The following is a 26441-nucleotide window of genomic DNA, read 5'->3' as shown; positions in this document are numbered from 1 at the left end:
AGTCTAAATATCATGAGCATTGGTGAGAGAATAAACTCGATTAAATGCATCAATGATTAGAGATGATAAAAGGATACTCTTCGCTAAAGCATCGAATCGCCTCTCCTTGTTTGTGACACGTTGCTTTATCCACTTTTTGGTAACTCTCTAAACATCTAAACCTTTGGCTTACCAATAACAAATCATTAGAATTTTTCAACAGGGAAAATGAGTTTCGTCAAAACGTGAAGCACTACCGTTATCTATCCTAACCTCGGATATCATAACTCACTAGACGGTGAAGCCTAGCCAATCAAAATAAGAACACGACTCAAATGCCACTTGAATTGGCATATCCCTGTGAAAGGTGCAAGCCCCGGCTAACCGATCAAAATAAGAACACGACTATTGTTTGTAATGTTTTCATATAGTTGGAAGGATCAGTGACGTCATAAGAAGTGGTAAATTAAGATACTTAAAATTATTTGACTCCAAAAATTTCACAAGATAAACCTACATCATTTTCTATCTAAATATGCTCTAGGTTCATCTAGTGTGTCTACTGTACCATTTAAAAGGTTTGCAACCTATATCTGATCCTAGCAAATTACTCTAGAAAGGTAAATAAGCAAGGGTAGATTGCAAATATGTAAATACTGAATCGTAGATATGGTAGAAAGAGCAAACTTGACGTAAGTGATTTTTATCCTGTGGTACTGATGGTATAAACGTCACCCTAGTCCACGTTGAAGCTCCACTAAGAATATGCTCCCAATCATCAAGTCTCTTCTGATCACGGCTCTTGAGTCACCAAGTCACAAAGGTAAGACTCTCTTCTGGTCACTTGTCGATGTCTTCATTTCGAAGCTTAAGCAACCAAGGCAAGGTTCTCCGCATCCACGTACAAGAGTCTTGTCACCACTCCACACCAAGTCGGAGGGTTAATAAGCTTGAGCCACCAAAACTCAAGGTGCCGGTGAGTCACCAAGACTACAAGGTGCCGACGTACCTCTTGGTACAATGTAGGATCACTTATTGATCCACTCTCTATGCTGCAACACCTTGCAACAACTCTCTCTAGTCCTATTAGCACTAATCACTCACTAATCATGTGCTTAATTGCCTTGGATAATCACTTTAAGCATTTTGGTGGCTTGGATGTCTTCTCAAGTGTCCATGAGCTTCCCTGAACTCTAACACATTCAAATGATCGAATGGGGGTATAAGTAGCCTCAACTCCGCAAACTAGTCGTTGCTCCAACAATTACATTCTTTTGTACTCACCGGATGATCCGACGTGTGCAACATTATAAGGACCGAACTATTCGGCGTGTACTCTCTAAAAACCAGCCGTTGAAACTCTATTTTCATTTTTATGTACACAGAAGTATTTTTCTTTATGAACACCGGAACATCTGACGTGCATACGGTGCCAACCGAGCCATTTTGCAACCCCTCTGGAAAATAGTTCGGTGTGTTCATTGTGTGAACATCGGAACATCTGTCGTGTATTAGACTACGCTACAACTTTTTATGAAGATCAGAGTATTTTTCTTTACGAACATCAGAGCATTTTATGAACACTATAGTATTTTTCTTTGTGAACACCGAAATATCCGGTGAATACAATTTCAGCAGAACAATAATATATATCTTGGGCATAACTTTTCACTCTAAACTCTGATTTTGATGATCTTAGACTCTATAAAAAGTTTGTGAAGAGACCTACATGATTGTATAGAAATACATCCAATTTGATCACATAAAAATTCATGAAACAAGTTCAATTTATTCCTCTCTTTGTCCTGGCTTCGGTGACTTCTCTTTTGTTGCATCCATGAGACCTACTAAAACATATACTTGATAAACATATTAGTCTCATTGACTATATTTTTATTAGTCACCAAAATCACATACATACCCTAAGAGGACCATGTTCGCACAATAGTTTTAGGTAAGAATTCAATAAACAGAAAGCTACACTATTTTTGAAAAATTCAAAAAAATTTACATACTAAACTGCAGTAGTACCTATCTAAGAGAATCTCCAAGAGATGCTTAAAATCTCACTCCCAATATCACTATATAGGGAGCATTTTCAATAAAATTCACTCTCTAAAATATCTTTCATCTCTAACAGACTCTCTACACCCAATCCCTATATTCCAACAGACTCCTCTCTCTTCCCTCTCCTGTGTCTCCGACGTGTAGACCCTAGCTTTCATCTCCCTCCTTCCTCCCTTTCCTTTTTTCTCTCTCCCTTTCCTCTTCACACCAGCGAGGTCGATGGCGTGTAGATGACGCTAGTGGCAGCCGAGAACCCGATGTAGGTCGTGTCGGTCACGACCATCGAGAGGTTGATCGGTGTGGAGATGAGGGGCTTCTTGGTCTTGGGCAGGCCCAAGGGCGCCATCGTCACGTCGAGCTACATGGTGGCACCGTCGTAGTCGATGCAGACCTACATGGGCTGGCGGCTGAAAAGGCTCAGGTTGTTGAATGCCCCTGTGGTGTCGTCATAGTACCTTATGATGTGGTTTTGCAGGGACTTCATGCTATTGACGTTCATGCCGAGGTGGTTTCTGTTCATGTCCTGGAACATCAGGTTGAGCATGGTGTCGAGCTCGATGAAGAAGACGCAGTTGTCGTCCTTGCCATTGTCGCTGATGTTGAGGATGTTGAGGTACGGGCCGACATTGAAGGTGGAGAGCATGGTGCTAGGTGTGACTATAAATGTCATGCTGTTGTCGCTCAACATGGTGAAGTTGGACACAATGGCGAAGACGAACGCATCTAAGAAGGATAGGATGACGCCCCCCGTGTCGTCTCGCAAGCAGAGCGGCTGATGGTGGAATGCGTGGCTGGCCATCTTGTTGGTGCCGTTGTTGAGCACCAGGAGGCTATTCGGTGCTACGACGGACATGCCATCGAGCGTGAGGTCTACGTTGTCGAAGCCGTTGTAGTGTGAACTCGTCGGCGGTGAGTACGATGGCGTGGTCAAAGCAAACGACCGCGAGGAGGAAGCATGGAAGGAGGAGCAAGCGGAGAGACCCCATCGCGTGCCAGCTTACCAACGACGACAAACGAACGGAGCAGCAGCTAGAGGAGGAGCATGAGGAGTGGGCGGGTGCGAGCAGATAGGTAGGGCTAGATGGGATCGAGAGTTTAGGTGATTCCCTACTTCTAGCTAGGATGAGGAGGGATATTATGAACATTTAAATATTAAGAATCATGTATAACATCTATTGAAGAGGATTTTTAAGACAAAATCCTAAATTTAATTCTAGGGTGTCATATTGGATTTCTCTCTAAGATGCTCCGAGAAGACTCACTATAACTCAAAATTTAGTACTGTTTCCTTGGAAAAGAAATGAGAGAAGAGAATCGGAATCCACCAGGCACGTTGCTGGTGTCGGTGTCTCTCTCTAGGACGCTAATGCAGCCATCCGTCAGTGAGACAGAGGCCATCGATTCGCCGCATAGAGGGGCCCACCACTTCGGCAGAAAGAGAGGAATATTACACGTCAGTGCCTGCCAAAAAGCTAGGAAAGAAAAAAACACAAGAAGAATGCAGTACAACTCAAGCATCAAATTACATAGAAGTTTCCCAAAAGGCAAAGGAAATGCTGATAGACTGCTCATAGCTGCAGTGTGTAACCTACCAAACTTCAAATTTCAACTGAAATTTAACCCATCAAACCCAATATTCAGAACGGAAATTCTTCTCCTGCTTTGCAATCCAGTGTTGTTGGAGAGAATATTCGAGCCACCAAGATTGATGGACATGGACCACACCTTTGATATTTTTTTGTTGATGGACATGGACCACACCTTTGATATTTTTTTTTGTTTTCTCTCTCATTTCTTTGTGAATTCAGGGACAGTGGGTACGTGCCCGTGTTGGCTTTTGGAGAACGTGAAGAGTCAGATTCAGTTTTTTGGACTCTGATGAGTGATGAGGAAGAATATCTTGCCATAAACAAACAGAAACGCGCACCGGAGAACGAATCAAAGCAGCTTCACTTTCAGAAACAAGAAAGAATCTCACATGCTAATTCTGGAAGAAAAAAAAAACAGAGCTACTATAACTGTTACCTCTCTCTTTCTCTCTCTGAAAACACTTCATATTCCACGAAGACCATAGCGGTAGCAGCACATGTCTAATCTCGTGTGTTTATTTTTTTTACCTTATATTCACCTATCGGATGGTTCACTTATATATCTCATGATTTTTTTTTCATCCAAACCACTCACACGAATCTCTATACAAATAAATAATCTTAATAAGACATGTATTTGTAAGGGCTAACGAAAATTTTATATTTATAGTAGCACATAGGAAAGGCTATCCATAGCTAGTGCACTCTTTTTACCATGTCGAGCATGGAGGAATATTGTGAAGTTTCATTCTCGTTTCCTTTGAGAGGAAAACGCCGGAAAGATGCACGCGGAGAAGAAAAGAAGACGAGGAAAAATAAGTCGATAAGATGAGATCCGGTGAGATCTCCATTAGTATATTGGACGGCACTAGAGCAGCAGAGCTAGCTGCACCCAACCTTAGCCACGTACGCACGTAGTGAGGCGTATCATGTGACTCCATTTCCTTTGCTGTGCTCCACCTCCAAAGGAAAGAAAAGGAGTTCATGTCCGGTCATACGTTTGTAACACATAAAATTTCATAGGAGTCTAGTTTAAAATAGTTCAAATTCCGCTACTGGAGGAAAGTTCCTTACGCTACAAACAGGGTCTGGCACGGGGCTTTTATAGGCCACTAATATAAGACATGGACGCACTCATATACTTATACAACATCCACTAAAGACCAAAAATCGACAAAATCATTCACATCCCCACACATATGCACTCACGTAACATCCACTGATTCATAGGTGCCTCGTTGTCGACTGATTCATCAACCACTGAAATAAAATTCCACCTAAAAACACATAAAAAGTAAACCTATTATTTAATCGCAGATAGACAAGAGGTACCATCATCCCGCACTAAACATCCAAGTCAAGACTTAGGTTCTCAACCTGCGGATCATGTTGACATCTTTTTGCTGATGTGATCAACTCATGTTCGTGTTTCGGTGTTGTGCAAGATGTACCGCATTTCGTTGCATCTACATGTTTTGGGTTTTATACCGAGGCTGACTATTGGTTAGAACAATAAACAATCAGCCCATATAAGGCCCAATAGAGGCACACGGCTCAAAATGGCTATTCTTTTCCCTTTTTTAATTTTTCGTTCCTTTTTCTTTCTATTCCCGTAATTTATTCCCTAGTATTTAGATTTATTATTTATTTTGCCTTCCATACATACTATTTTTTTTTGAATTCTTACTTTCAACAATTTATGAAGCCTAATTCAATAGTTGTAAGGACTTTATTCATCTTCTTTTAAAGTCATGTTCAATAATTTCTAAGATCTAGTTTATCAGTTTGAAAACATGACATTTTATAGGTGATTAGTCCTTAGGGGCTGAAAAAGAGCCCAGATTCCCCGAAACAAGCTTGGAAACACAAGGGAGGAGTTCTGCTTAGCGTTTGCTCCTCTTTGATAGAAGTTGCTCTTTTGTTTGCTAGAATGGCTTTAGCAAGAAAATGCTTTCTTATGAAGTGCAGAAGAATACGTCACCTTTAGAATGTCCTCTTGTTGTTATCGAAAGATGGAAGAGGGGGGGGGGCTGATTTCAGTAAGGAGAGGAACAGAACTAATGGACGAGGAGGAAGAGAATATAGAACAATTGCTGATATTCAAACATACTATATTTCAGAACTGTTGAAGGAAAGTTCTAGTAGAAAAGGTCAACTAAGTGAAGTTTTTTGAATTATTCAACATTAGAAAAGGCATAAACAATAATTGTGAACAACAACGTGGTTCAAACTGTTTTTCAGTTGGATGCCCGGTTTGAGAGATAAATGCATTTAAAGTTTGAAAAATTCAATCCCACGTGCCCTGGTCAATTGCGTGCTGCCATGTCGGTGCCGATTTGGGCTGCTTCATCGGTCGACCATATCGATACTCTTGCTATTTCTGTAGTTTCTTTGACGACAAAAAAAACCTTTTTCGCTAGGCCCAAATCTCACAACCCATCCACGTGAAACAAGGCCCATCTTGGCCCGAGACTTTTTACCCTTTGAGTTTTTTTTGACAATTTTACCCTTTGAGGTTAGCCTGCTAGTTACTGTAGGAGGCCCATTGGGCCGGAAAGATGACATGATTTGGCCCATTCAGGACAGTAATCACGCTCTAATACTCTTCGCGGGTCACATAATTTTTGGAGCCTTTTTTACCGGCCCATACTGGCCCATCTTGAGCCCATAACTCTCTCATGTCATGTGGGCCCGAAGTTGGGCCAATCAAAGCAGCACCGACTACCCTCACTGAAATGAGTAAACTACCCTTGGCCGTTACGGCGAACGGATCCGCACCGTCCATTTCTCTAATAAGAAGATTGATCTTACGCAACACCTGCACGAGAGTCAACCCTTGTCCGCCGTCCGATCCCCATCCGACCGCTACCGCCGCCGCGCTTTCGGGCCCACCGCCAGATATTCCCGCGCCCTTTTCCCACGCTGTCCTCACCCGCATCCGGTTCTGGACTACCAACCGACAAGTGGGCCCACATGACGCCCCCGCCTCCGGGCCCGCGCTGCAGTTGCTCTGGATCGCCGTGCTCTCGCTCGCGAGGGGCACGCATCCAGCTTCTTCGGACGCCGTTTGCGACGAGTCCGATTCTAGCAGTACAGGATGACATGTGGGGTCGAGTGCTTTTGGGCCCACGTCCTTTGCGTGGGTGGTAGGATGTAGAGTGAGAGTGGGAGAAGCAAGTGGATAATGTTCTTTCTTTCTTCTTCCTCACTGAATAGTCGCGGCGTTAAGAAAAGTGAGCAATTAAAAAAGCAAAAAGAACAAAAAAAGGGCGCGAGGTAGAGAGAGAGAGAAGGGAAACAGGAAGAACAGGAAGGAGGAGGCGGGCTTCGGATCGGCAAGGGAGCGGGGGAGCGGGTGGTTTCTGTTTCTTGGTCGCCGGCAGCGGCGGCGGGAGTAGGGAAGTCGGGATGGAGAGGACGGCGGTGGGGGCGACGGGGCCGCTGGGGATGGAGATGCCGATAATGCACGACGGGGACCGGTACGATCTGGTGCGGAACATCGGGTCCGGCAACTTCGGCGTCGCGCGCCTCATGCGCAACCGCGCCTCCGGTGAGCTCGTCGCCGTCAAGTACATCGACCGGGGTGAGAAGGTATTACTGCACCCGGTTGCTCCAAAGCCGTCGCCTTTTTAACCACGAGCTGCGTATTGTGATGTATGAGTGTGCGCGCAGATTGATGAGAACGTGCAGAGGGAGATCATCAACCACCGGTCGCTGCGGCACCCCAACATCATTCGATTCAAGGAGGTGACGCGATCACACGATAGGATTTTGCAGCTTCTGTAACACTGTTCTTTGGAGATCATGCTGAATTATGCAAATTTTTTTTTTTTTTGCTTACTTGCTTGCGATTCTTCAGGTTATTCTGACGCCGACACACCTGGCGATCGTCATGGAGTACGCGTCCGGCGGGGAGCTCTTCGAGCGCATCTGCAGCGCTGGACGATTCAGCGAGGACGAGGTCTCGTTTGATTTCATTGATTGCCCGATCAAATCTGTTCTGTCAGTTATGATGTCCACAACCTCTGAGTTCCTGTGTATGTTCAGGCCCGCTTCTTCTTCCAGCAGCTGATATCTGGGGTCAGCTACTGTCACTCTATGGTATTCCTTTAGCTCCCCAATTTATTATCTGATTTCCCACTGTTTATGTAGTTTGCTGCATGACCAAAATTGTTCTGTTTAATGTTTCGTGTTATCGTCAAGCAAGTATGTCATCGCGATTTAAAGCTCGAGAACACTTTGTTGGATGGAAGTACCACTCCTCGGCTCAAGATATGCGACTTTGGTTATTCAAAGGTATTAGTGTTATCCAGTTGACTATACTATGCTGATTGCTGTGAGGGTCTAGAATGTGGACAGCATAATACAATTTACCTTGTTCTTAGCCTGTGTTGTTGCATGGTTTTTGCTCGATTTTCTCTTAATTAATTGAGCACTTCAGTCCGTCAGACTTTCTTCTTATTAATATAAGAATCAGTTCTCCTGTCAGTTCAGTTTCGATAACAAAGAGAGCTTGTGTTTAATGCTGCTCATTGTTGTAGTTGCCTGATTTCCAGTCCTGCTGTTCTTTGATTTTTGCAGTCTTCGGTTCTTCATTCGCAACCAAAATCAACTGTTGGAACTCCGGCCTATATTGCTCCTGAAATTTTGCGGAAAAAAGAATACGATGGCAAGGTATTATCCATCCCCTTTTGCGCTTTATGTAACTGTTTCATGGATCCGAAACTCATTGTTTTATGGATTCAAATTGCTGTATTGTATAACTGTATATGTATCGCAGACGTACCAGTATACTAACGTATACGAAAGAAAAGGAGATAAAATGTAATTGAAACACATAATTTTATTCATTCATTATTGAAATCATAAAGTACATTTTCATAGATACAATGTCTCACACATACACATATGCACACGCTACTGACTATTTTTCTTCTGGTGATTGCTGATTCTGGTTCCCGTGATCTCGCAAGACCTCCGGTTAATTATGTCTGGCTTTCCAGACAATCTCTGATTAAGCTGCTGCTGATCGTCGTCAGGTCATCTTCGAGTTTGCAAGGCTGTAGATACACGTATCAAAGACAAAGCAGAGTGAGCGTTAGATAATAAATAAAAGGAAAAGGGGGCAAACAGTCTAGTGTGAGCTTTATGGACGGTTTATATATATCCCGGGTCATCATCGGCAAAAGAACCTCAGAATCTGTAGTCCCTCATCATCGGCCTCGACCTCAGGTACTACAAGGAAATAGAGGGAGAAAGAGTCTAGCTACACGACAATTCACCATCTACAACCTCGTGGGAGCCTGGTGTACTGCACAGCGTCACTACACTCCTATCTACCACCTCTTGACCTCAGCAGCATCCCATAGGCAACAACATCAGCGTCATCGGCCATGTCCGCAGGCAACTAGCCACAAAGGCGACTCACCACACAGGCAAAGGGTAAATAATAGTGAGCCACGAAGACCATGGGCACAGTAACAACTGACAGCAAAGAGCCACCAAGCATAAGCAACATGTGATACAAGACTAACAATAGCAGTTGATGGTAATAAACTGTTAATAGCAGGAACATCAGCAGCCATCAATCGGCATAGAGCAAACAAGAACAGGCCTCCTCAAATGATCATCAAAGCCAAAAGGGGATAATAACAGCAAGTCACAAAAGAGAATAGCACCATCAGCCAGCAAATCGCACGCTAGCTAAATTATGAACTCACATAAGAGGACATGAACATGACAACCATGCTACTGGCTCACAGATGAGTAAGATGCTCAGATAACCACAGGGTCGGCCATAATAAGCAAACAACCAACAACACAGGGTCACAAGACATAGGACCCAAGCTTCTGCTATCAGTTCAGCAAGCATAATGTAATAACAGCTATCATCACCAAGCCACTAGGACAACAAAACTACCAATGCGGCAATAGGTAAAATAAACCAACAACCTTCTCAGTCTAAGGGCTTCCTCAATGTTAAGGCCACAACGAGACTGAAGGAAAGGGAACAACATGATCAGTGATCCACCAAAATAATCAACCAATCATTAATGGCAACAACATTGTGAGCATAAACCAATTTATCCACATCACTCATCAGCCATATCTACCTTGCGGTAAAGCTAACAGCTGGCCAACAACTCAAAGCGATGACAGACCAAATGACCAACCAAACCATCGTCGGCAGCCGCATACAAATCCACAAGGCAACCCGCCGGACTTCTTTGTCTACATCACACGCGCCCGGCGGCACTCAGACACCCTGCTAGCTTGCCGGCGGCCCTCTAACGCCCTGCCGGTGACACATGAACACGGCAGCAAGCAGAGAAAATGGCGGTGAAAACACGCGCACCTATCACAGCAGTGACCGGTTCAATAAGCCGGCAGCTGCACGGCGGCACTGAGACTCCTTGCCGACATACCGGTGGCTCTCTAACTCCCAGCCGGCGGCACATAAACACGACAGCATGCCTGCTTCCACGGCCACAGCGCAAGCGCCAGCCGGAGCCCATCACAAATCAGACAGCACCGATAGCCACCATATCTCCACGGCCACGGCGTAAAACCACCTGGAGCAAAGCAACTCAGCAAACCGCAAGCAGACCAACACATCTCGACGATCATGGTAACGAGTCCAGAACTCATCACAGATCAAAAGAACCGCAGACAAACAAAGCACACAAGGCACATCTCGATGGTCGCGGCACACAGAGCACTGAAGATGATCAACATCTTGACGACAATGGCCCACGGCCGGCCGGAGCACACAGAGACCAACAAAACCAAAACACCTCGACAGCAACGGCAACGAGGCCTGCCAGGGCATAATAGAAAGCACCACGACACGAAGGCTGGGCTATCTCAACTCAATGCCGACGCGGCACACCTGTATCTCACGCTGTCACGGCGCAAGCGCCGACCGGAACAACACCTGCCTCTCGCATGGCCATAGCGCAAGTGCCGACCGGCATACACTTGCGCACCTCATGGCCACAGCAAGAAGGCTGGCCGGAGCACCTGTATCCACATGGCCACGACGCAAGCGCCGGCCGGAGCCCATCACAAATCAAAGCACCAATCGGCGACCACCTATAGAAGATAAGGAGGGGAGAGCACACGGCACCGGAGCACCTCTCAACGACCAAAGCCGAAACCCATCAACCTGCTCGGCCAAAAGGCCTAGCTCAACGGCCACTTGTTCATCTACTCGGCACAGGGCTTTACTGGATATGACGAAGGGGTAAAGGGAGCTCAGATCAAGAACCCACCACATCGTGCATCAATGGCAACGACCATTAGCGGTGGCGGCAGAGCTTATGCGGCGGTGAGGCTTCGGCTCAACTCTCTCTCTCTCTCTCTCTCTCTCTCTCAAAATGGATCTTCTCTCAAGCTCTCGGATCCAGCCCCCTCCCTCCGGGTGTGAGGAACCGTCCAAACAGTATTCTAATTAATCATTAAGTCGATTATTTTCATAATCAAGACTTCAACGATTAACCAGAATACTATCCCGGTAGTCCCGGCACGTGTTTTATGCCCAAGATCGGAACACATGCCTTCCAATATAATACATCACAACATAGCTTAATAAAGAGCGAGGAATTAAAATTTATATTACAAGTCTTTAACATGCAATCATTTCCAATAATTTACATCGAAAGGTAGCAACAACTGCGCAGTGAAAACTTAAACCTATACAACCAAAAGAGAGTGGAGTCATGTGCCCTTAGGCTCCACCCCAAAGCACGACCTCCGAGAGTAGGATGAACTACTCTTGCCCGCCACCCTGATCAACAGGCACGAAGTAGCTAAACACTGGCTCTTCACCACCAGGAGCACCTGAAAACACAGGCATGAGTACGAAGGTACTCGCAAGATTTAAACCATATAGAGCACATATACATAGCTCGACTCCAAGAATTATGCATTGAGCTATTAGCAAGGATAAGCCACATGGTTAAGTTAAACAGAAGCGGTAAGCAACCTAGACATATAGGTGTGAACAACTAACTTAACCAACAAAACATAATTCTACCCTGAAAAAAAACCAACTGAACATAAAGTAATTGGAACCATAAGAACATATGTGTAACAAAGATCAACCCAACCATCTCCCACACAACCAACCATTAACCACAAGCGAGAACTCTACGACCGGTGCGGATGAAACAATCGCATGCTCATGACCGAGAACACGGTATTTTAAAATGTTTTTGCACCCTACAGGGGATACTCCTTTACCAACACGACATGAGGATCATGCGGGTTATGCCACCCGCTAAAGTGCACACAAGGGGGTACTCGTGACAATCTTTCCCAATAAGTCCCAACTATTTGAAACAAGCATCGCTCAGCGCGGAGGTGCTAGAACTACTCCCGAAGCAAACTAGCACTTCTACAAGCTCGCCCGCTCACACCGTCGATGTTCAGGCCTAAATGATCACAGCTACAGAGGTATTTGGCTCGCCTTACCATTAGATCAGTATGTGATGAGTAAGGTAAGTGCTAAAGCCAACGACACCGATGGACGGTCTTAAACGATGCAAGCGGTTTACGGTGTCTGGGTTCCTCTCCTGAACTGCCCCCAGGACTTTCCTTCGGAGCAAAAAACACCCCTAACATCGCCCACATCTCGCCTCATACTCACCACTCATCCAACTATCTCAACATCATTAAGCATTTGTATCCATAAGTGAGGCATATGCATTGCTAAGCATGTCGAAAGACTCTTAGACATCGACCAAGCTACCAAGGCTACAAGGATATGGATATGCAATTTAACATAGGTTCTACCCCACCAACTCGATACTGACTTACTAACCATGCAAACATACATAAGACATAGTTTATCAATTTTAGACTTTATTCAATTGAACAAAAGGGAGCAATATGCTTAGTTGCTTGCCTTGCTGCTCAGGTGACCGCCTAATGCTACTCAAGCAAAACTCGCAGAAGTGCGGGAGTTTGCCGTCGACTTCAACCTCGGTCGTACCACACTCCAGTTCTTCGGTCACTAAACAAGAACGTATGCAATGATGAGTACGATGAAGTGCAACAACGCATGCCATAAAACGCATATGATGAATGCCATAAAATTATGCCTTATAATGCATGAAAATATTTTTCCTAGATAGAACAAGTCATAAGAAGACTAGCAAAATTGGTTTCACCTATTTTGAACTTGTGAAGAATTAACGGTGAATTAATGAAGTCTTAACCTAATTAATTAATTTTAGAAATTTAATTAATTATTTAATGTCTGGGGATATTTTTAATAGGTAGATTAGGTTATTATGAAACCAACAAAATTGGTTTCATAATTTTTGGAGCTACAGAGAATTTATTACGAATTTTACAAGTTTCAGCCAACAGTAAACTATGCTGAAAACGGTTATGTTTGAGTGACCGCCAATAGGGGCGGTCAGAACGCCGGGAGTTGCGGTAAGACCGCAGGAAATCGCGGTAAGACTGTTGGCGAACAGAGAGGTTTGGGTTCTGGCGGTCAGACCGGCCCGAGGGGCGGTCGGACTCCTGGAACGGCGGTCAGACCACCGGAAAGCGCGGTCAGACCGATGGAAGCGGCCAGGGGCACTTAGTGAGCTCACTAGCGACATTCCGGCGATTTCGGTGGCTTTTGGGGTGAGGATTTGTACCTAGAGCACCCTCTTGACCTCCTCCACCACATAGGACCACACGCATAGGCCGAAATTGACCAAAACTCGGCTATAGCTACCAAAACATAATGAACTCATAAACTTCAACCCTAGCCCCAAATTCTTGGATTTCGACCAACCAATTCGTGCATTCATGCCATGGGAGCCTAGGAGACTCACCCAAGACGCTTTACTGAGGTTGGGGACCGCCGGGAGAAGGAGGAAATGGCGGGAAATCGAAGAATTTTGGTGTTCCTTGTGCTTCATCCAAGAACACCAAAAGACATCAAATTCGGCTCGAATCCTCCGGGAAAATGAAAATAATTGGAGGGATGCGTAGCTTAGGAGCTAATGATCGCGTGGATACCACATACTCACCTTGAATCTTTCTCTAGAGGTGGGATTTGAGGGAGAAAGAGAGAGTTTGAGAGAGAGAGAGAGAGAGCAGCTCCCCTTGCTTGCTCGGGTGGGGGAGCACGAGAGTGAGGCGTGAGGAGGGAGCAGGTGGGTGGGGCTGCTGCCCAGGAGGGAGAGAGAGGTGGTTGGCCCACTGAGTGGGGCCCACGTGCTATAGAAAGGAGTCCACTTTAACTGTGAATTCTATTCTTTTCTCTTCCAAATTTCTTTCTCTTATCCAATTGACTCAGAATGAAGTGCTCTAGTGTGGTAAAATATTTTACCTCAAATTTAATTATGACGCTAATGACGCATGATTAAGCTTAATCACGTGATTATAGAACTTGGGACGTGACACCGGGGCACCCCTTCTTGGTCTTTATAGTGGCGGCGGGGGGGCTCCCAACCGGTAGACGAATGAGATCGAGTAGTTGAAAGGACAATGATATCGCCTAGAGGAGGGTGAATAGGTGTTTTTACAAAAATTCATCCGCTTTTATCGTTGGCCTAAACTTGCAGCGGAATATAAATTAACAATTTTTTCATAAGTGAAAAACCTAAATATGCTAGGCTCAACTAGTGCACAATCACCCTAAATAAATATAAAAATTACAATCCTAGGGTGACAAGAATTACTCAATTCTAGCAAAAGATATGCAAGAAAACACTAATTAAAAAATGCTGAAAATACTGTTCACGAGGCTGAAAACACTGTTTATCCGGATACTCTGTGTCAACCCGGAGTCTCCGGGTTATACAGTTCCGGAACCTCCGGGTAAATCCGAATTCTCTGGGTTTTGTGCAGAAACGAGCTCAAAACTGAAATTAGACAACGAGTAAAGAGTTCTAGCTCAAACAAAATGAAGTCGTGTGTTCCAAGTGATGATTACAAGTAGATCAACGGAGAACCTACAATAAAAACTACACAAACGAGTAGATCGAGCAATATGCACAAATATTGAGTAAGAACTCAAACGTAATCAAACTGAAGTGGAGACACAAGGATTTGTTTTTCCGAAATTCGGATTCACCACCATGAATTCTACGTCTCCGTTAAGGTAGCTCCAACGAGTCGGGTCTATTTCAACCGCTTTCCTCGATCCACTAGCTTTATCTCTTCCCTAGCGGAGGTGAGATCCACATTCACAAACTTTCCCGCGGCTCACCACACGTACGAGAGCTCGTCGGGCAACACCTAACCGGCTAGGAGGCTTCACCTCCAAGAGTAATAAATGCTTCACAAACTTCTTGCCGATGAACTCAAGTGCTTAAGATTGGATTTAGCTCACTTGCACTTAATCTTTCAATCTCACAACCAACTAACTTTTCTTCTCAAATCACACACTAGATTGGAGTTGGAAGGAGTTCTTTTGGCTCTAAAATGTTTTTCTTTCGTGCCCTTGCAGCAACCCCAAAGGATGGGGGTGAGGGGGTATAAATAGTCCACATAAAAAAACTAGCCGTTACAGACTTTTCTGTATTGACTCGGAGTCTCCGAGTCAACCCGGAGTATCCGGGTAAGCTAAAGAAGGCATAACCGAGCACCCAGACTCGGAACCTCACCCGGAGTATCCGGAACCCGGAGTATCCGGAACCCGGAGTATCCGGGTCAACTAAAAAGGCTCAAACAGAGACCTCTCCCCGGAACCTCACCCGGAGACTCCGGACAACCCGGATAATCCGGGTTAACTCGGAATATCCGGATTCAGCATAGCTGACCTTCGAAAAACGGCGATAACTTTTGATCCCGAAGTTTGATTTCGATGATTTTGGACTCTATAGAAAGCTTATTCAGAGGGCTACACATCCTAACTGAATTAATGACCTAAAACACAATGGATCAAATTAGGAACACTCCGAAACCCAATTGAGACACTTCCACACTTTCCACATCGGGATTTCTAAAAGGAACTCTCACTTGGATTTGATTAGAAACTCTTGAGCACTGAGACACGACAATTAGCTCAACATAGCATCCCTCTTAATAGTGCGGCATACCTATACTCAATTTCAAAGATAAAACTCGTTTGAACCAATTTGTGCATTTGAATAACTTTCTAGTACCGTTTCTTTTATTCAAATCTTGAGGGTTACCAACTTTCTTTTCTTGATACTTCATATGATTGATGCGAATCATTCATAGGTTTCCATGGCCTCACACGGTCCATTGGCGCAAAGTCTTCACTCGCTCTTCACCACCACCCTGGTCCTTCGGCACAAAGCAATTTGCTTACCCTTCACCACGGAATGGTCCATCGCAGCCGAGTTTTGCTTGCCCTTCACCGTCTTGCCATAGAAAACCACTTTGTATTAGACATCTTCAAGGATTCATTTTATCAAATATGTAGTTCACTCTTTTATCTTCACTCTTGGCATATATGATTTCAATTCAACTTATGTCTTCTTATGGATCCTAACCCCATATCACTTTAAGCACAAAACACATAGGTTAATCCATAAAACCTAATTGACAACTTTTGTACCTTAAGTTACTTGATCTCTACACGTAACTTATTGGCCTTCATGCATATTGTCAATCTTCATATAGAACTTAACCCCAATCATTCTTAAGCACATAGCACACGGGTTAGTCTATAAAACTCTTTTGATAATGTCATACCTTTAGTTACTTGATCTCCATAAGTAACTTAGTCTTCAAGTTTATTGCCAATCTTATTGAGCTTTTCCTTCTCCTTATGAGCATCACTAAGAGCTCAATGACAACGATGCATTTCTTTTGTTCTTATGGTATTTCTCTGGAAATCCATGATTCATCACTTATGCATCTCATATGGACTAACCTAATAACAATTCTTAACACAATTGTTAGTTCATAAGTATTATCATCACTTACCTGAGCATCACTTAGAACTCATTCATCTTGATGCATTTTCAATCTCCACATTCACCTAAAGCTCATGCATATCTCTCAATACATTGCCTATAGAATAACCTACTAACAAACTCAACACCATTATTAGTCCATAGATATTGTCATTAATTACCAAAACTACACATAAGGGCTAGATGCACTTTCAATCTCCCTCATTTTGGTAATTGATGACAATCTCACTGGATGATTATATTTGAAAAAATTAAAGTTCTAAGTATACATATAATCCGAAGATGAATGTATACAAAGAACAAGTTCTAGAAACATCAAACATCACAAAGATATTTGAGGTTACCAAAACTAGTTTTACTAGTATCATACACCACAAAGGTTTTGATGTTAGTAGAACTAAACATGTATAAAACAAATTTCCCCACAATCTATGCATATGTGAATGAATCTTGAATATCATTGCATATATTGTTTATCTCAAATTTTAGACGGAATTTTCTTTATACATATGAAGCAAGCATGACTAAGTATATATCAAGATGAAAAATGAATATGCTAATGCAAAGAAAAACTTTTTCAACAAAAAGGTTTAATGGATTTACTTTTGAAACTCCCTCAATTGACATCCACATTACAAACATAAGGGATTAAAAATTCTCCCTCATGACCAAATAATTCTCCCCCATAAGCAAAGTCGTCTTACAAAATAACATCTAGTCCAAAATCTTCCCTAATTCACATCAATGCCAAAATGGAATCATCGAATCGAATTCTCCCCTAATTAACGTCAATTTGGTAAGAATTATGGAGAACTTGTCAAAAGAGAATTTTTCTCCAAAGCACGCTAGCTCTATCCCACAAAAGGAATCATCAAAAGCTAGTGCAAGACCATGTTTAGTATAAACTCCTCATGATATGTGTATTTCTCATAATTTGAGCTAAACCAAATACACTTATCTAATTATAAACTATGTGAGGAGAGTAAGCTATACAATAGATCAAAGTGGATTTAAAGAGATGCCAAATTAGATTTCAAAAGGAATACCACTTGAAAATACAAAGCATTCTATTTAGAAGAGATACTAATTCCAATTGAAATAGATATCAATTGAAACAAATTCAATTGAAGGCAAATCAAGCATGAGTCCAAAATAAATATCCAAAGCACAAATTCAATGGATTAGGCTCAAAGATGAACATAGCAAAATAGTTGATATTATAACGAATTTCGTGTTTATCACAAAGTATCAACATCTCATAAGCATACATGTTCAATAAGGCCAAACAAACCGGACTAGAAACCTTAAACAAAAGATTTTGCGATTTCACCAATATTGCATATAGGAGCAACTCAAGCATTCAATATGAAATCTTTTGCATATTTGGGATTGGATGAATCATAAACATGATTATAGAGTCCCACAAAAGTATGCTACTTCAAATTACTCATATTTGCAATAAAGAGATTTTTAAGCACTTGCTAGAAAAACACATTTTTGCAAGTCATTTTCATGCTATGATGCAATCTACACAAGATTGAATCTTTCAAATTAAATGTATGAATTAAGAACAAATTACTTGATCTCGGTAGCTTGTTCATCTCGTTAACTTGTTCATGCTTGCTTGGCATTATTTTGATATGAACCTTCCTTTTGATTCCAATTGAAGTTGAAGGAGATGATCTTCTTTGTAGATACTAATTAAAAGATAAAGATCATCTTAATGAATTTTAATTGAAATAATCTTCTACTTGAAAGGACCTTCATTATGATTAATTCAAGCATCCAATGCATCTTCATTGTACCTAAACTCATTCAAGTACAATTTAATCTCCAAACTCATTGAGTCCGAAGAGGTTAGTGAACTCATCCTCATAGAGCACGCTCTCTCATAGATATGTGCATATTAGTATGGAAATGATAACAATTCAAGTTATACTAATAGATAGATACCAATTGAAAATATATACCGAATGAAGGTATATACCAATTGAAATCAAATGAAAGCAAACATAGGATCAAAAGCACTTGAGAGAGGCTTACTCTAAATATAGGATCAAAGAAAGCAAACATGCCATGAATATTAACAATTTAGTCAAAAAGCATGCTCGTTACTTTCAAGATTCAAAAAGATATAATTTGGACAAAATTAGCATATAAGACTTGAGGATACCAAATAAAGGACAAAATACTAATAATGATGTCCAAATTACATCTAAGATTAAAAGATCAACAAATGATCATTCACAAAGTTTAACAAATGAACTAAGCAAGATTTGAGTATGTAAAGAATAGAATTGCATTCATGCTCAAAAACTCATCGCAAGTAAGTATATGGAGAAAGATTCAAGCATTGAGATAGCAAGCTTCCAAAAACTCCAAAAAGAGAGTTTCCTTGGAGAAAACAATATTCCTAATCATATGAGTTAAATGAGATCTTTCACAAAGAAGAAAATCACTTGGAAGCAATAGTTAAAACAAAGATAATCAACAAGGATTACCACTTGTATTACTATCAATTGTAAGAAAACAATGGTATATGAAGATTTCACAAGTAGATAACTACAATAAGACAGATCAACTTTCTTTCAAGAAGCATGAGAAGAAAGATTTTAGAAATTAAATATTATGCTTCAAACACATTCTTTACAAAGTCAACTACTACAAGTAAACACATAAAAACCATAGTTGATTTGATCCGAATGAGAAATGATTGAAATTAAAAATCTTGAGATTAAAAGATCACTAGAGAAATACCAAGAATCTCAAGTTTCAATTTAAGATCAAATATGGATTAATTAACGGATTCTTGCAAAATTGAGCTTTAGATGAGCTTGACATACCGCATAGATACTTAGATAAGTAATAATATCAATTCTAAATGGTATTGCTCAAATGTTCACGATTTATGTGTGTTTATGATGCACAAAGCATAATACTCCCCATAATGTGATAATCCATTAATATCTTCAAAAGAGCCAAATAAAATTCAATGAAACGAGTAAGCTCAAATAAGATTCAAAACCACAATCAACACATAAATGTGCAATGCATCCTACACATACTAGTTATATGACTTACACATACTAGTTGGCAGGAAAAACTAGATGCACTAGAAACTAGTTGGCAGGAAAAACTAGATGCACTAGAAATAAATTCATAGCACACTTAACAAGAAATCAAGACATGTATAGATATATAAAATAGACATGACAAGATTGCAATAAAGTCTACACATGCTAGGATAAGCATAAACTCTAAAACAAGCATAGATACATAAACTACACATGCAAAGAGTTAGAAATTTCTAGAACCCGGAACTTCTGGATACAACCCGGAGCTTCCGGTTTCTATCAAACCCGGATACTCCGGACTGACCCGGATACTTCGGGTTCTGGAGCACTTGAGATTCCGGCCTGACCCGAAATATCCAGATTCTGGAGCATTCCAGAAAAAGTGTAGAACAAATAATCTATCACAAGGATGTAAACTATGAATTTAAAAACATTGTGACAGATAGTTACATTCATAGAGTGGTATTGGATAATAATAAATATAATTCCATAAAACTTGACTCTTTAATTAATTAGATAATTCTTCAAACAAATAGCCAAGTCTCTAATCCCCTCTATTTTGCCAAGAGACTAAACAAAAATTTTACTTGAAGAAAGGTTATTTTCAAAGCACAAAACATAGAATGAGCACCCCATATATATGTGCATCCAAGTACTTGAATTACTTGTAACATGCACTTAGTTCATTCAAGAATCTATAGATACTTGTTACCGAGATATCTTTGAAGATTGAAATAAATCAATAATCTTCATACTTGACGCTCTTTCCATAAAAGATGAGAAATGTAGCTTGAAAGGAGACTTGATATGAGATGTGCACAAAAATTCTTCTCAAGTGAGCCAAGTCTTCAATGCATCTCTAAGTAACTATTTATCACATTAAGCACTTTGTGGTACCCAAACTATGTTGGATCCATTAAGGTTAGTCACGAGAGACTTAGGAATTCAAATGGTCTTTGTGCTAGCAAATGATGAACTAATCAGCTTAGCAGCACATGTTCCACTTTTGGCCTTCCTAAGAGATAAATCATTGTCCATTGAAGAGTTAGGCTTAGAAATGTTACCAATAGGACAATTCTTACCAATATGTCCTTTGATCCGGCAAGTGTAGCAAATGCGGTGCATGTCCTTGCAAAATGCCTTCTCATCTTGCTTCTTGCTTGCTTCCTTGCCGGTGAGCCTCTTTCTTGATTACATAAGGACATCATTCTTCATGTAGGGGCATGATGCAATTTCATGTCCCTTCTCATTGCATCTATAGCACTTCCTCTTACTTCTTCTTGTTTTCTCTTTTGCAAGTGTGGTCTTGTCATCAACCTTGTTGGAACATATAGAGGCATAGTGTCCCATGCTTGAGCACTTGTTATTAATTACCAAAACCACACATAAGGGCTAGATGCACTTTCAGTAGTTGGGGGAAGAGATAAGGTTGGACAAAGGATAAGCACGGGTGGGAAGAGATGAGTAGCGGCGTAGCTCAGGCGTGCGGGGCAGCCGAGCCGGCTAGAGAGGCCGGCGCGCGGGCGCACGAGGAGAGGCGGCATGCTCAGAGGAGAGGCGGCGCGCTCAGAGGAAGAGACACATTAGCCGACCGGGCGCCCTAGGGCAGCCGCGGCATGGAGATAAGGAGGCCGGGGGCTAGGCTGGGCCGGCCTGGCTTGGCGTGAGGGAAAAAGGAGCTGGGCCGGCCGAAGAAGCAAAAGGCCGGCCGAGCCTTTTTTCTCTTTTTTTTTCTTCTTTCATTTTTTATGTGAATGTATACGCATACGGGTGCAAATGTATGCCAAAATGGCATTGTACAAATGCCCCCACCAAGTTGAGCTTGCACGATAGCAAGGAGCGAGGGTTCGATTTGGTGCTCATAAACCTGAAGGGAAGAACAGCTGCCGAGTATCACCTTAGAGCCTTTCGCTGTGTCTGCTTTGCAGAGGCAGCCAGTGATGAACATCTTTGACCTGCGGCAGACAGACGCAACACTCCTCAAAAGGAAACAAAATCAACTTTATTGCGACCTTGGGAGGCGCTAGCCAGTATTGTTGAAAAGGATTTGACTCCGCTACGACCTTGTGAGGTACCAGCCAGCATTGTCATAAAAAGACGGAGGACTCCACTGCGACCTTGGGAGGTGTTAGCCAATGAAGATCTCTTAAGAGAGATTTTATCAACTCTATTGCGACCATGTAGCAGCTACAGTGCCAGCCAATAGGGTTGAAGGGTTTCACAGTTCTACGTGAACCGCACTGGCACGCTTCACTGCTCCCGATAATCCTCAATTGCGATGAAACTCCGCACCACTTCCGAGGTAATCTTAGATTTCACTACGACCTTGGGAGGTGCTAGCCAATGTTGTTGAAGAACGATTAACTTCACTGCGACCTCGAGAGGTGCCAGCCAATGAAGGCGCGGAATGAATAAAGACTCCACTACGATCTGGGGAGGTGCCAACCAGTGAAGATGTGAAATAAATAAAGACTCCATTGCGATCGTGGGAGGTGCCAACTAGTGAAATCGAAGACTTCACTGATCCGTAAACGCAAAAATGACGTACTTCTCTATTTCATCAACTTGTAATAGCTATGAGAAAATGGTTAAATGATAATAAATGGGAAATGCATATTAATAGCTCTGTTTGATGCATTTTATGTTTTGAAATATGGGTTTTTCTTGTGTCACTGAGCTATGAGGTGACCCCAAAATACGACCACAAGAGACTCTTTCCTCCAAAGACGATGAAGAGTTGTGACAGTCGCATTTAATTGTACAACACATCAGTGTACATGTGAAGAACATATGTCTGAAAGTATCTCTGAAAACGATGGGGATTCCCCCAAACTATCTTCTCGACTAGAGCACGCTGACAATCTTGTACTCCCTAGAGGCTATATTTGTGAGTGGCAAGGATCAAAGATGGGTAGGAAGCAAAATGTGGCATTGTTGCCTTCATTTTCTACGAGGGCGATGGACGATGGTCACTTTCTGGTATTCGCAGTCTTTGCCACATATTGATGGTGGCTTCTTGCACTTTGTTGATTCTTCTCCCTTGACGTTGGGAGGGATTTGACTTGTGACACCTTCGATTGGGTGTTTTGAACTTTGATTGACCTTCGTTGGGCCTTTGAATTTGCTTGTACTTGTGCTTGATCTTGGGATTGAGAATGCCTTTGAAATCCCATCATCCACGCTCTGTGGTTCTAAACCTCGCTTGCAATTTTTAGTGTAACAAGGCCCTTGTTCCTATCACGCCGAGGTGGCAAGAAGCTGCACACATACCCACGACTTGTGTCGGGAAAGTAGCCCCCTCTTGCTTTTTTCCTATAGTCATCCCCGAGTGAACTAATGATGGGATGGAAGAGTACATGGTTAACAACGACTGGTCGCTTCGGAGGTAGAATGAGTCAGCCTTGACGCCCAAGCGTAAACAGAGGAACGTGTGCTTTCTGTGCAGTGCGTGTTTATTATCACAGCTTAAAACTGCCACAACACTTCATCCATCTCCAGAGGTGAGTCTTGCAAGTAGCTATACCCTGAGATCACAACTTGGCGACGGGTAGAAAAGCCATGATCACTGTTGGGTGGATCGACACCCTTTATTTATGAAAAACATGCAACGAGCCTCGGAGTTCTCCCTTTCAATATAGATCCAAGGGGAACAGAGGACGACTTTAAACGAAATACTTTTTGAGAAAACGACCATTAATAGGGGGCATTGGATGGACGCCCTCCTGATTGATGAGTTGATAGGCACCTCCGTCATAGACCTATGACCTGTTCTACAACATAGGGCCTCTCCCACTTCAGCTCAAATTTACCTTTGCTTTTGCCGGTGAGTATGATCTGGCGCCTTAAAACGAGTACTAATTCGCCCTTCCTGAATACACGAGGTTTGACAAGCTTGTCATATGCTCAGATCATGTTCTATCGATAGAACTAAAGATTTTAGAGGGTGTTGAGGTGCTCTTCTTCAAGGGCATCCAATTTCTGGAGCCGAAGGTGAACCCTTTCATCTTGTGTGATTTCATTGTGTACGGCAATTCGGAGCGTAGGAAGGTCCAGCTCAAGGGGTAAAACAGCTTCTATGCCGAAGACAAGTGAGTAGGGCGTTGATTGCGTGGGGGTACGAACAGTAACTCGATACGCCCATAATGCTTTGAAGAGACGGTCATGCCAGTCCCTCTTGTGCTTTGTGACTGTCTTTTTTAGAATGCTCACAAGGATCTTATTAAAAGCTTCAGCCAATCCGTTGGCCTGAGGGTAGTACCCTGTGGAGTAGTTACATTGAATTTTGTACTTTTCAGCGAACTTGTAGATCTTACTTGATTTGAAAGGTAGTCCGTTATCGAAGGTGATGCGGTGAGGTACTCCGAAATGGTACATGATGTTCCGCTCGAGGAAGTTGATGACATTGTCGGATTTCACCTCTCTCAAAGGGATTGCTTCCACCCACGTGGAGAAGTAATCAGTGGCGGCGAGAATGAATTGTTGTCCTTTGGAAGAAGGCGGCTCAATTTTGCCAATTATGTCGATACCCCAGATGTCGAAGGGCCATGAGGGTATAGTCGGGTGTAACGGAATTGAGGGATGATGCTTGAAGTCCCCGTGTATTTGGCAGTCATAATAAGACCGTGCCACTTGAATACAATCGGTCATCATACTGAGCCAATAACCTCGTGAAAGCTTGAAGAGGCAACACTGTCCGTACTGGACAAAGGTGCATCAGTAGCAATGACGCCGTCGTGCCAAGAGCATCTCTGCACAACCTTGTCCAGGGCATCAACGCCCTGCGAGGTAGAGCCCTCGCCGGATTCGAAACCAGGCATCTCTGATACCAATTTGATCATAACAAGGGGTAAACATCCGCCGAGAGGATAGCCGGGCGATGTCAACTGCTAGGGATGGGAGATTTAGACTATAGATGAGGGAGACGAATATTAGGGGAGATTAGATTATTCTTCTTGTTTGATTACAATGATGCACGGCTGTCCCTTTATATAGAGAGGAGATTACAATCCTAAATCAACTCTAAATCCTAATTTGCCAAACTTATCTTCTAACCAAATCAAATCCAACACCTACCAAACTGATCTCCTAAATAAATAACAAGCCTTGAATAGTAATTCTAAATGTGAACAGTACCATTGTTGTTGTAGCGCAAGTTTAATAGATGTTATGATAGGAGATCAAGACTTGCCATTTAATTAGAAGATAAGTTTGGTAGGAGTTGGATTTGATTTGGTTAGAAGATAAGTTTGATTTAGTTTCCAATTCAATAGGAGATAAGTTTGACAAATTAGGATTTGTAATCGATTTAGGATTGTAATCTCCCCTCTCTCTATAAAAGGGCAGCCATGTATTATTGTAATCATGCAAGAAGAATTAATCTAGTCTCCTCTAATATTCGTCTTTTTTATTTATAGTCTAAATTTCTCATCCCTAGCGGCTGACATCGCCAATCTTACTTAACTCACGCCCATGACACCCACATGCATTGCTCCCATCTGCTGCCAACTTCCATGCCTTTTTCTGTACAATAGAAGCTGTCTTTGTGTTGTAGAGGTGTTATCGATCTTTGGAAGACATGAGTAGTGGTCTTGTGGAGTAGTAACTCTTTATATAGCGCATTAGCTCAATCGCTAATAATTTGTCCTTGGATGGAGATTGCTGATGTGTGGTCATGTGGTGTAACCCTCTACGTGATGTTGGTTGGCGCGTACCCTTTCGAGGATCCGGAAGATCCTAAGAACTTCAGAACGACAATTCAGGTATTGTTGCCAACCGTTCACCTCTGCATTTCTTCAGACTGCAGTTATAACCAGACAGCTGAATTCTGAATTCAATTTGCAGAAAATATTGGGCGTTCAGTACGCGATTCCATACTATGTCCATATATCCCCAGAGTGCCGAGACCTTATCTCAAGGATTTTTGTTGCCAACCCAGAAACTGTGAGTTGTCATTTTCTTTTTTTTCCGTGCAGTGTCAATTGCTTGTTCAGCTGTGAGATACATATGTTATTCGTTCTTTCAGAGGATCACCATGCCTGAGATAAAAAACCATCCTTGGTTCGTGAAGAACCTCCCAGCTGACCTCATGGATGACGGCACAATGAGCACCCAGTATGAGGAGCCTGACCAGCCGATGCAGAACATGAACGAGATCATGCAGATACTGACAGAAGCAACCATACCAGCCGCTGGCACCGGCGGAATGAACCAGTTCTTGGCAGACAGCCTTGACCTTGACGACGATATGGAGGATCTAGACTCAGACCTTGATCTCGACATCGAGAGCAGTGGGGAGATAGTGTATGCCATGTAATCATGTGAATGCTTGTGCGGAAACTGTATTTGCGGCCTTCCTCCTTGTGAATCAATCTGCCAAGTTGCTGATGGTCTGGATCAGCTCGAGGCCCAGTAGAGATCTGTGCTCATGCTGTGGCTAAGTGGTTGGTTCTGTTGCCTGTACTGCTTGAGACCGTTGATCCCTACTGTGGTGCTGCTATCACTGTCTGTTGTGTAGTGTGTTGTGCAACAATTTAACCCCGGATATAACATGTAAAACTGTTTCTTGTCCGTTTTTATTAGAGAATATTGTACAATTTTTATTATAGTTTATTGTCTTTTCATTCATATTTGTAACCTTCCTAGTTTAGCCCTCTAATTGAGGATCCTGTACACTCCTATTCTAGGGCCTTGACTACCTATATGAAATGTCATCCTGATCTCTCTGGCTGTGTGGTGATTTGGACCAATTCCTTCTTTATGGTATCATGTTTGCTTTCCTAAGACGACCTCCACCCCACCCATCACCTCACCAACGCCTGGCCTCACGCTGCCGTCGCCAA

General features: G+C 42.6%; 1 protein-coding gene across 1 annotated transcript; it reads left to right on the top strand.

The window, feature by feature from the left end:
• The first annotated feature begins 6884 nt into the window (after positions 1-6884).
• Positions 6885-26226, top strand: LOC133906162 (serine/threonine-protein kinase SAPK9). Its single transcript, XM_062347968.1, has 9 exons — positions 6885-7226; positions 7308-7382; positions 7495-7596; positions 7683-7736; positions 7839-7931; positions 8217-8309; positions 25257-25361; positions 25444-25542; positions 25625-26226. The coding sequence occupies exons 1-9, from the start codon at positions 7044-7046 to the stop codon at positions 25913-25915; spliced, it is 1095 nt and encodes a 364-aa protein (XP_062203952.1). The 5' UTR covers positions 6885-7043; the 3' UTR covers positions 25916-26226.
• The last annotated feature ends 215 nt before the right edge of the window (positions 26227-26441 follow it).

Source organism: Phragmites australis, chromosome 23, assembly GCF_958298935.1.
Source record: "Phragmites australis chromosome 23, lpPhrAust1.1, whole genome shotgun sequence".
NCBI lineage: Eukaryota > Viridiplantae > Streptophyta > Magnoliopsida > Poales > Poaceae > Phragmites > Phragmites australis.
Note: the sequence above shows the minus strand (reverse complement) of the source record. Positions and strands in the feature narration are given on the sequence as shown.

Bases quoted from the DNA above. Each gene is read 5' to 3' on its own strand.
- LOC133906162 (XM_062347968.1), top strand. From the start codon at position 7,044: ATGGAGAGGACGGCGGTGGGGGCGACGGGGCCGCTGGGGATGGAGATG. The intron at 8,310-25,256 runs GTATTATCCATC...CCTTGGATGGAG, and splicing joins AAAAAGAATACGATGGCAAG to ATTGCTGATGTGTGGTCATG. The intron at 25,362-25,443 runs GTATTGTTGCCA...TTCAATTTGCAG, and splicing joins ACTTCAGAACGACAATTCAG to AAAATATTGGGCGTTCAGTA.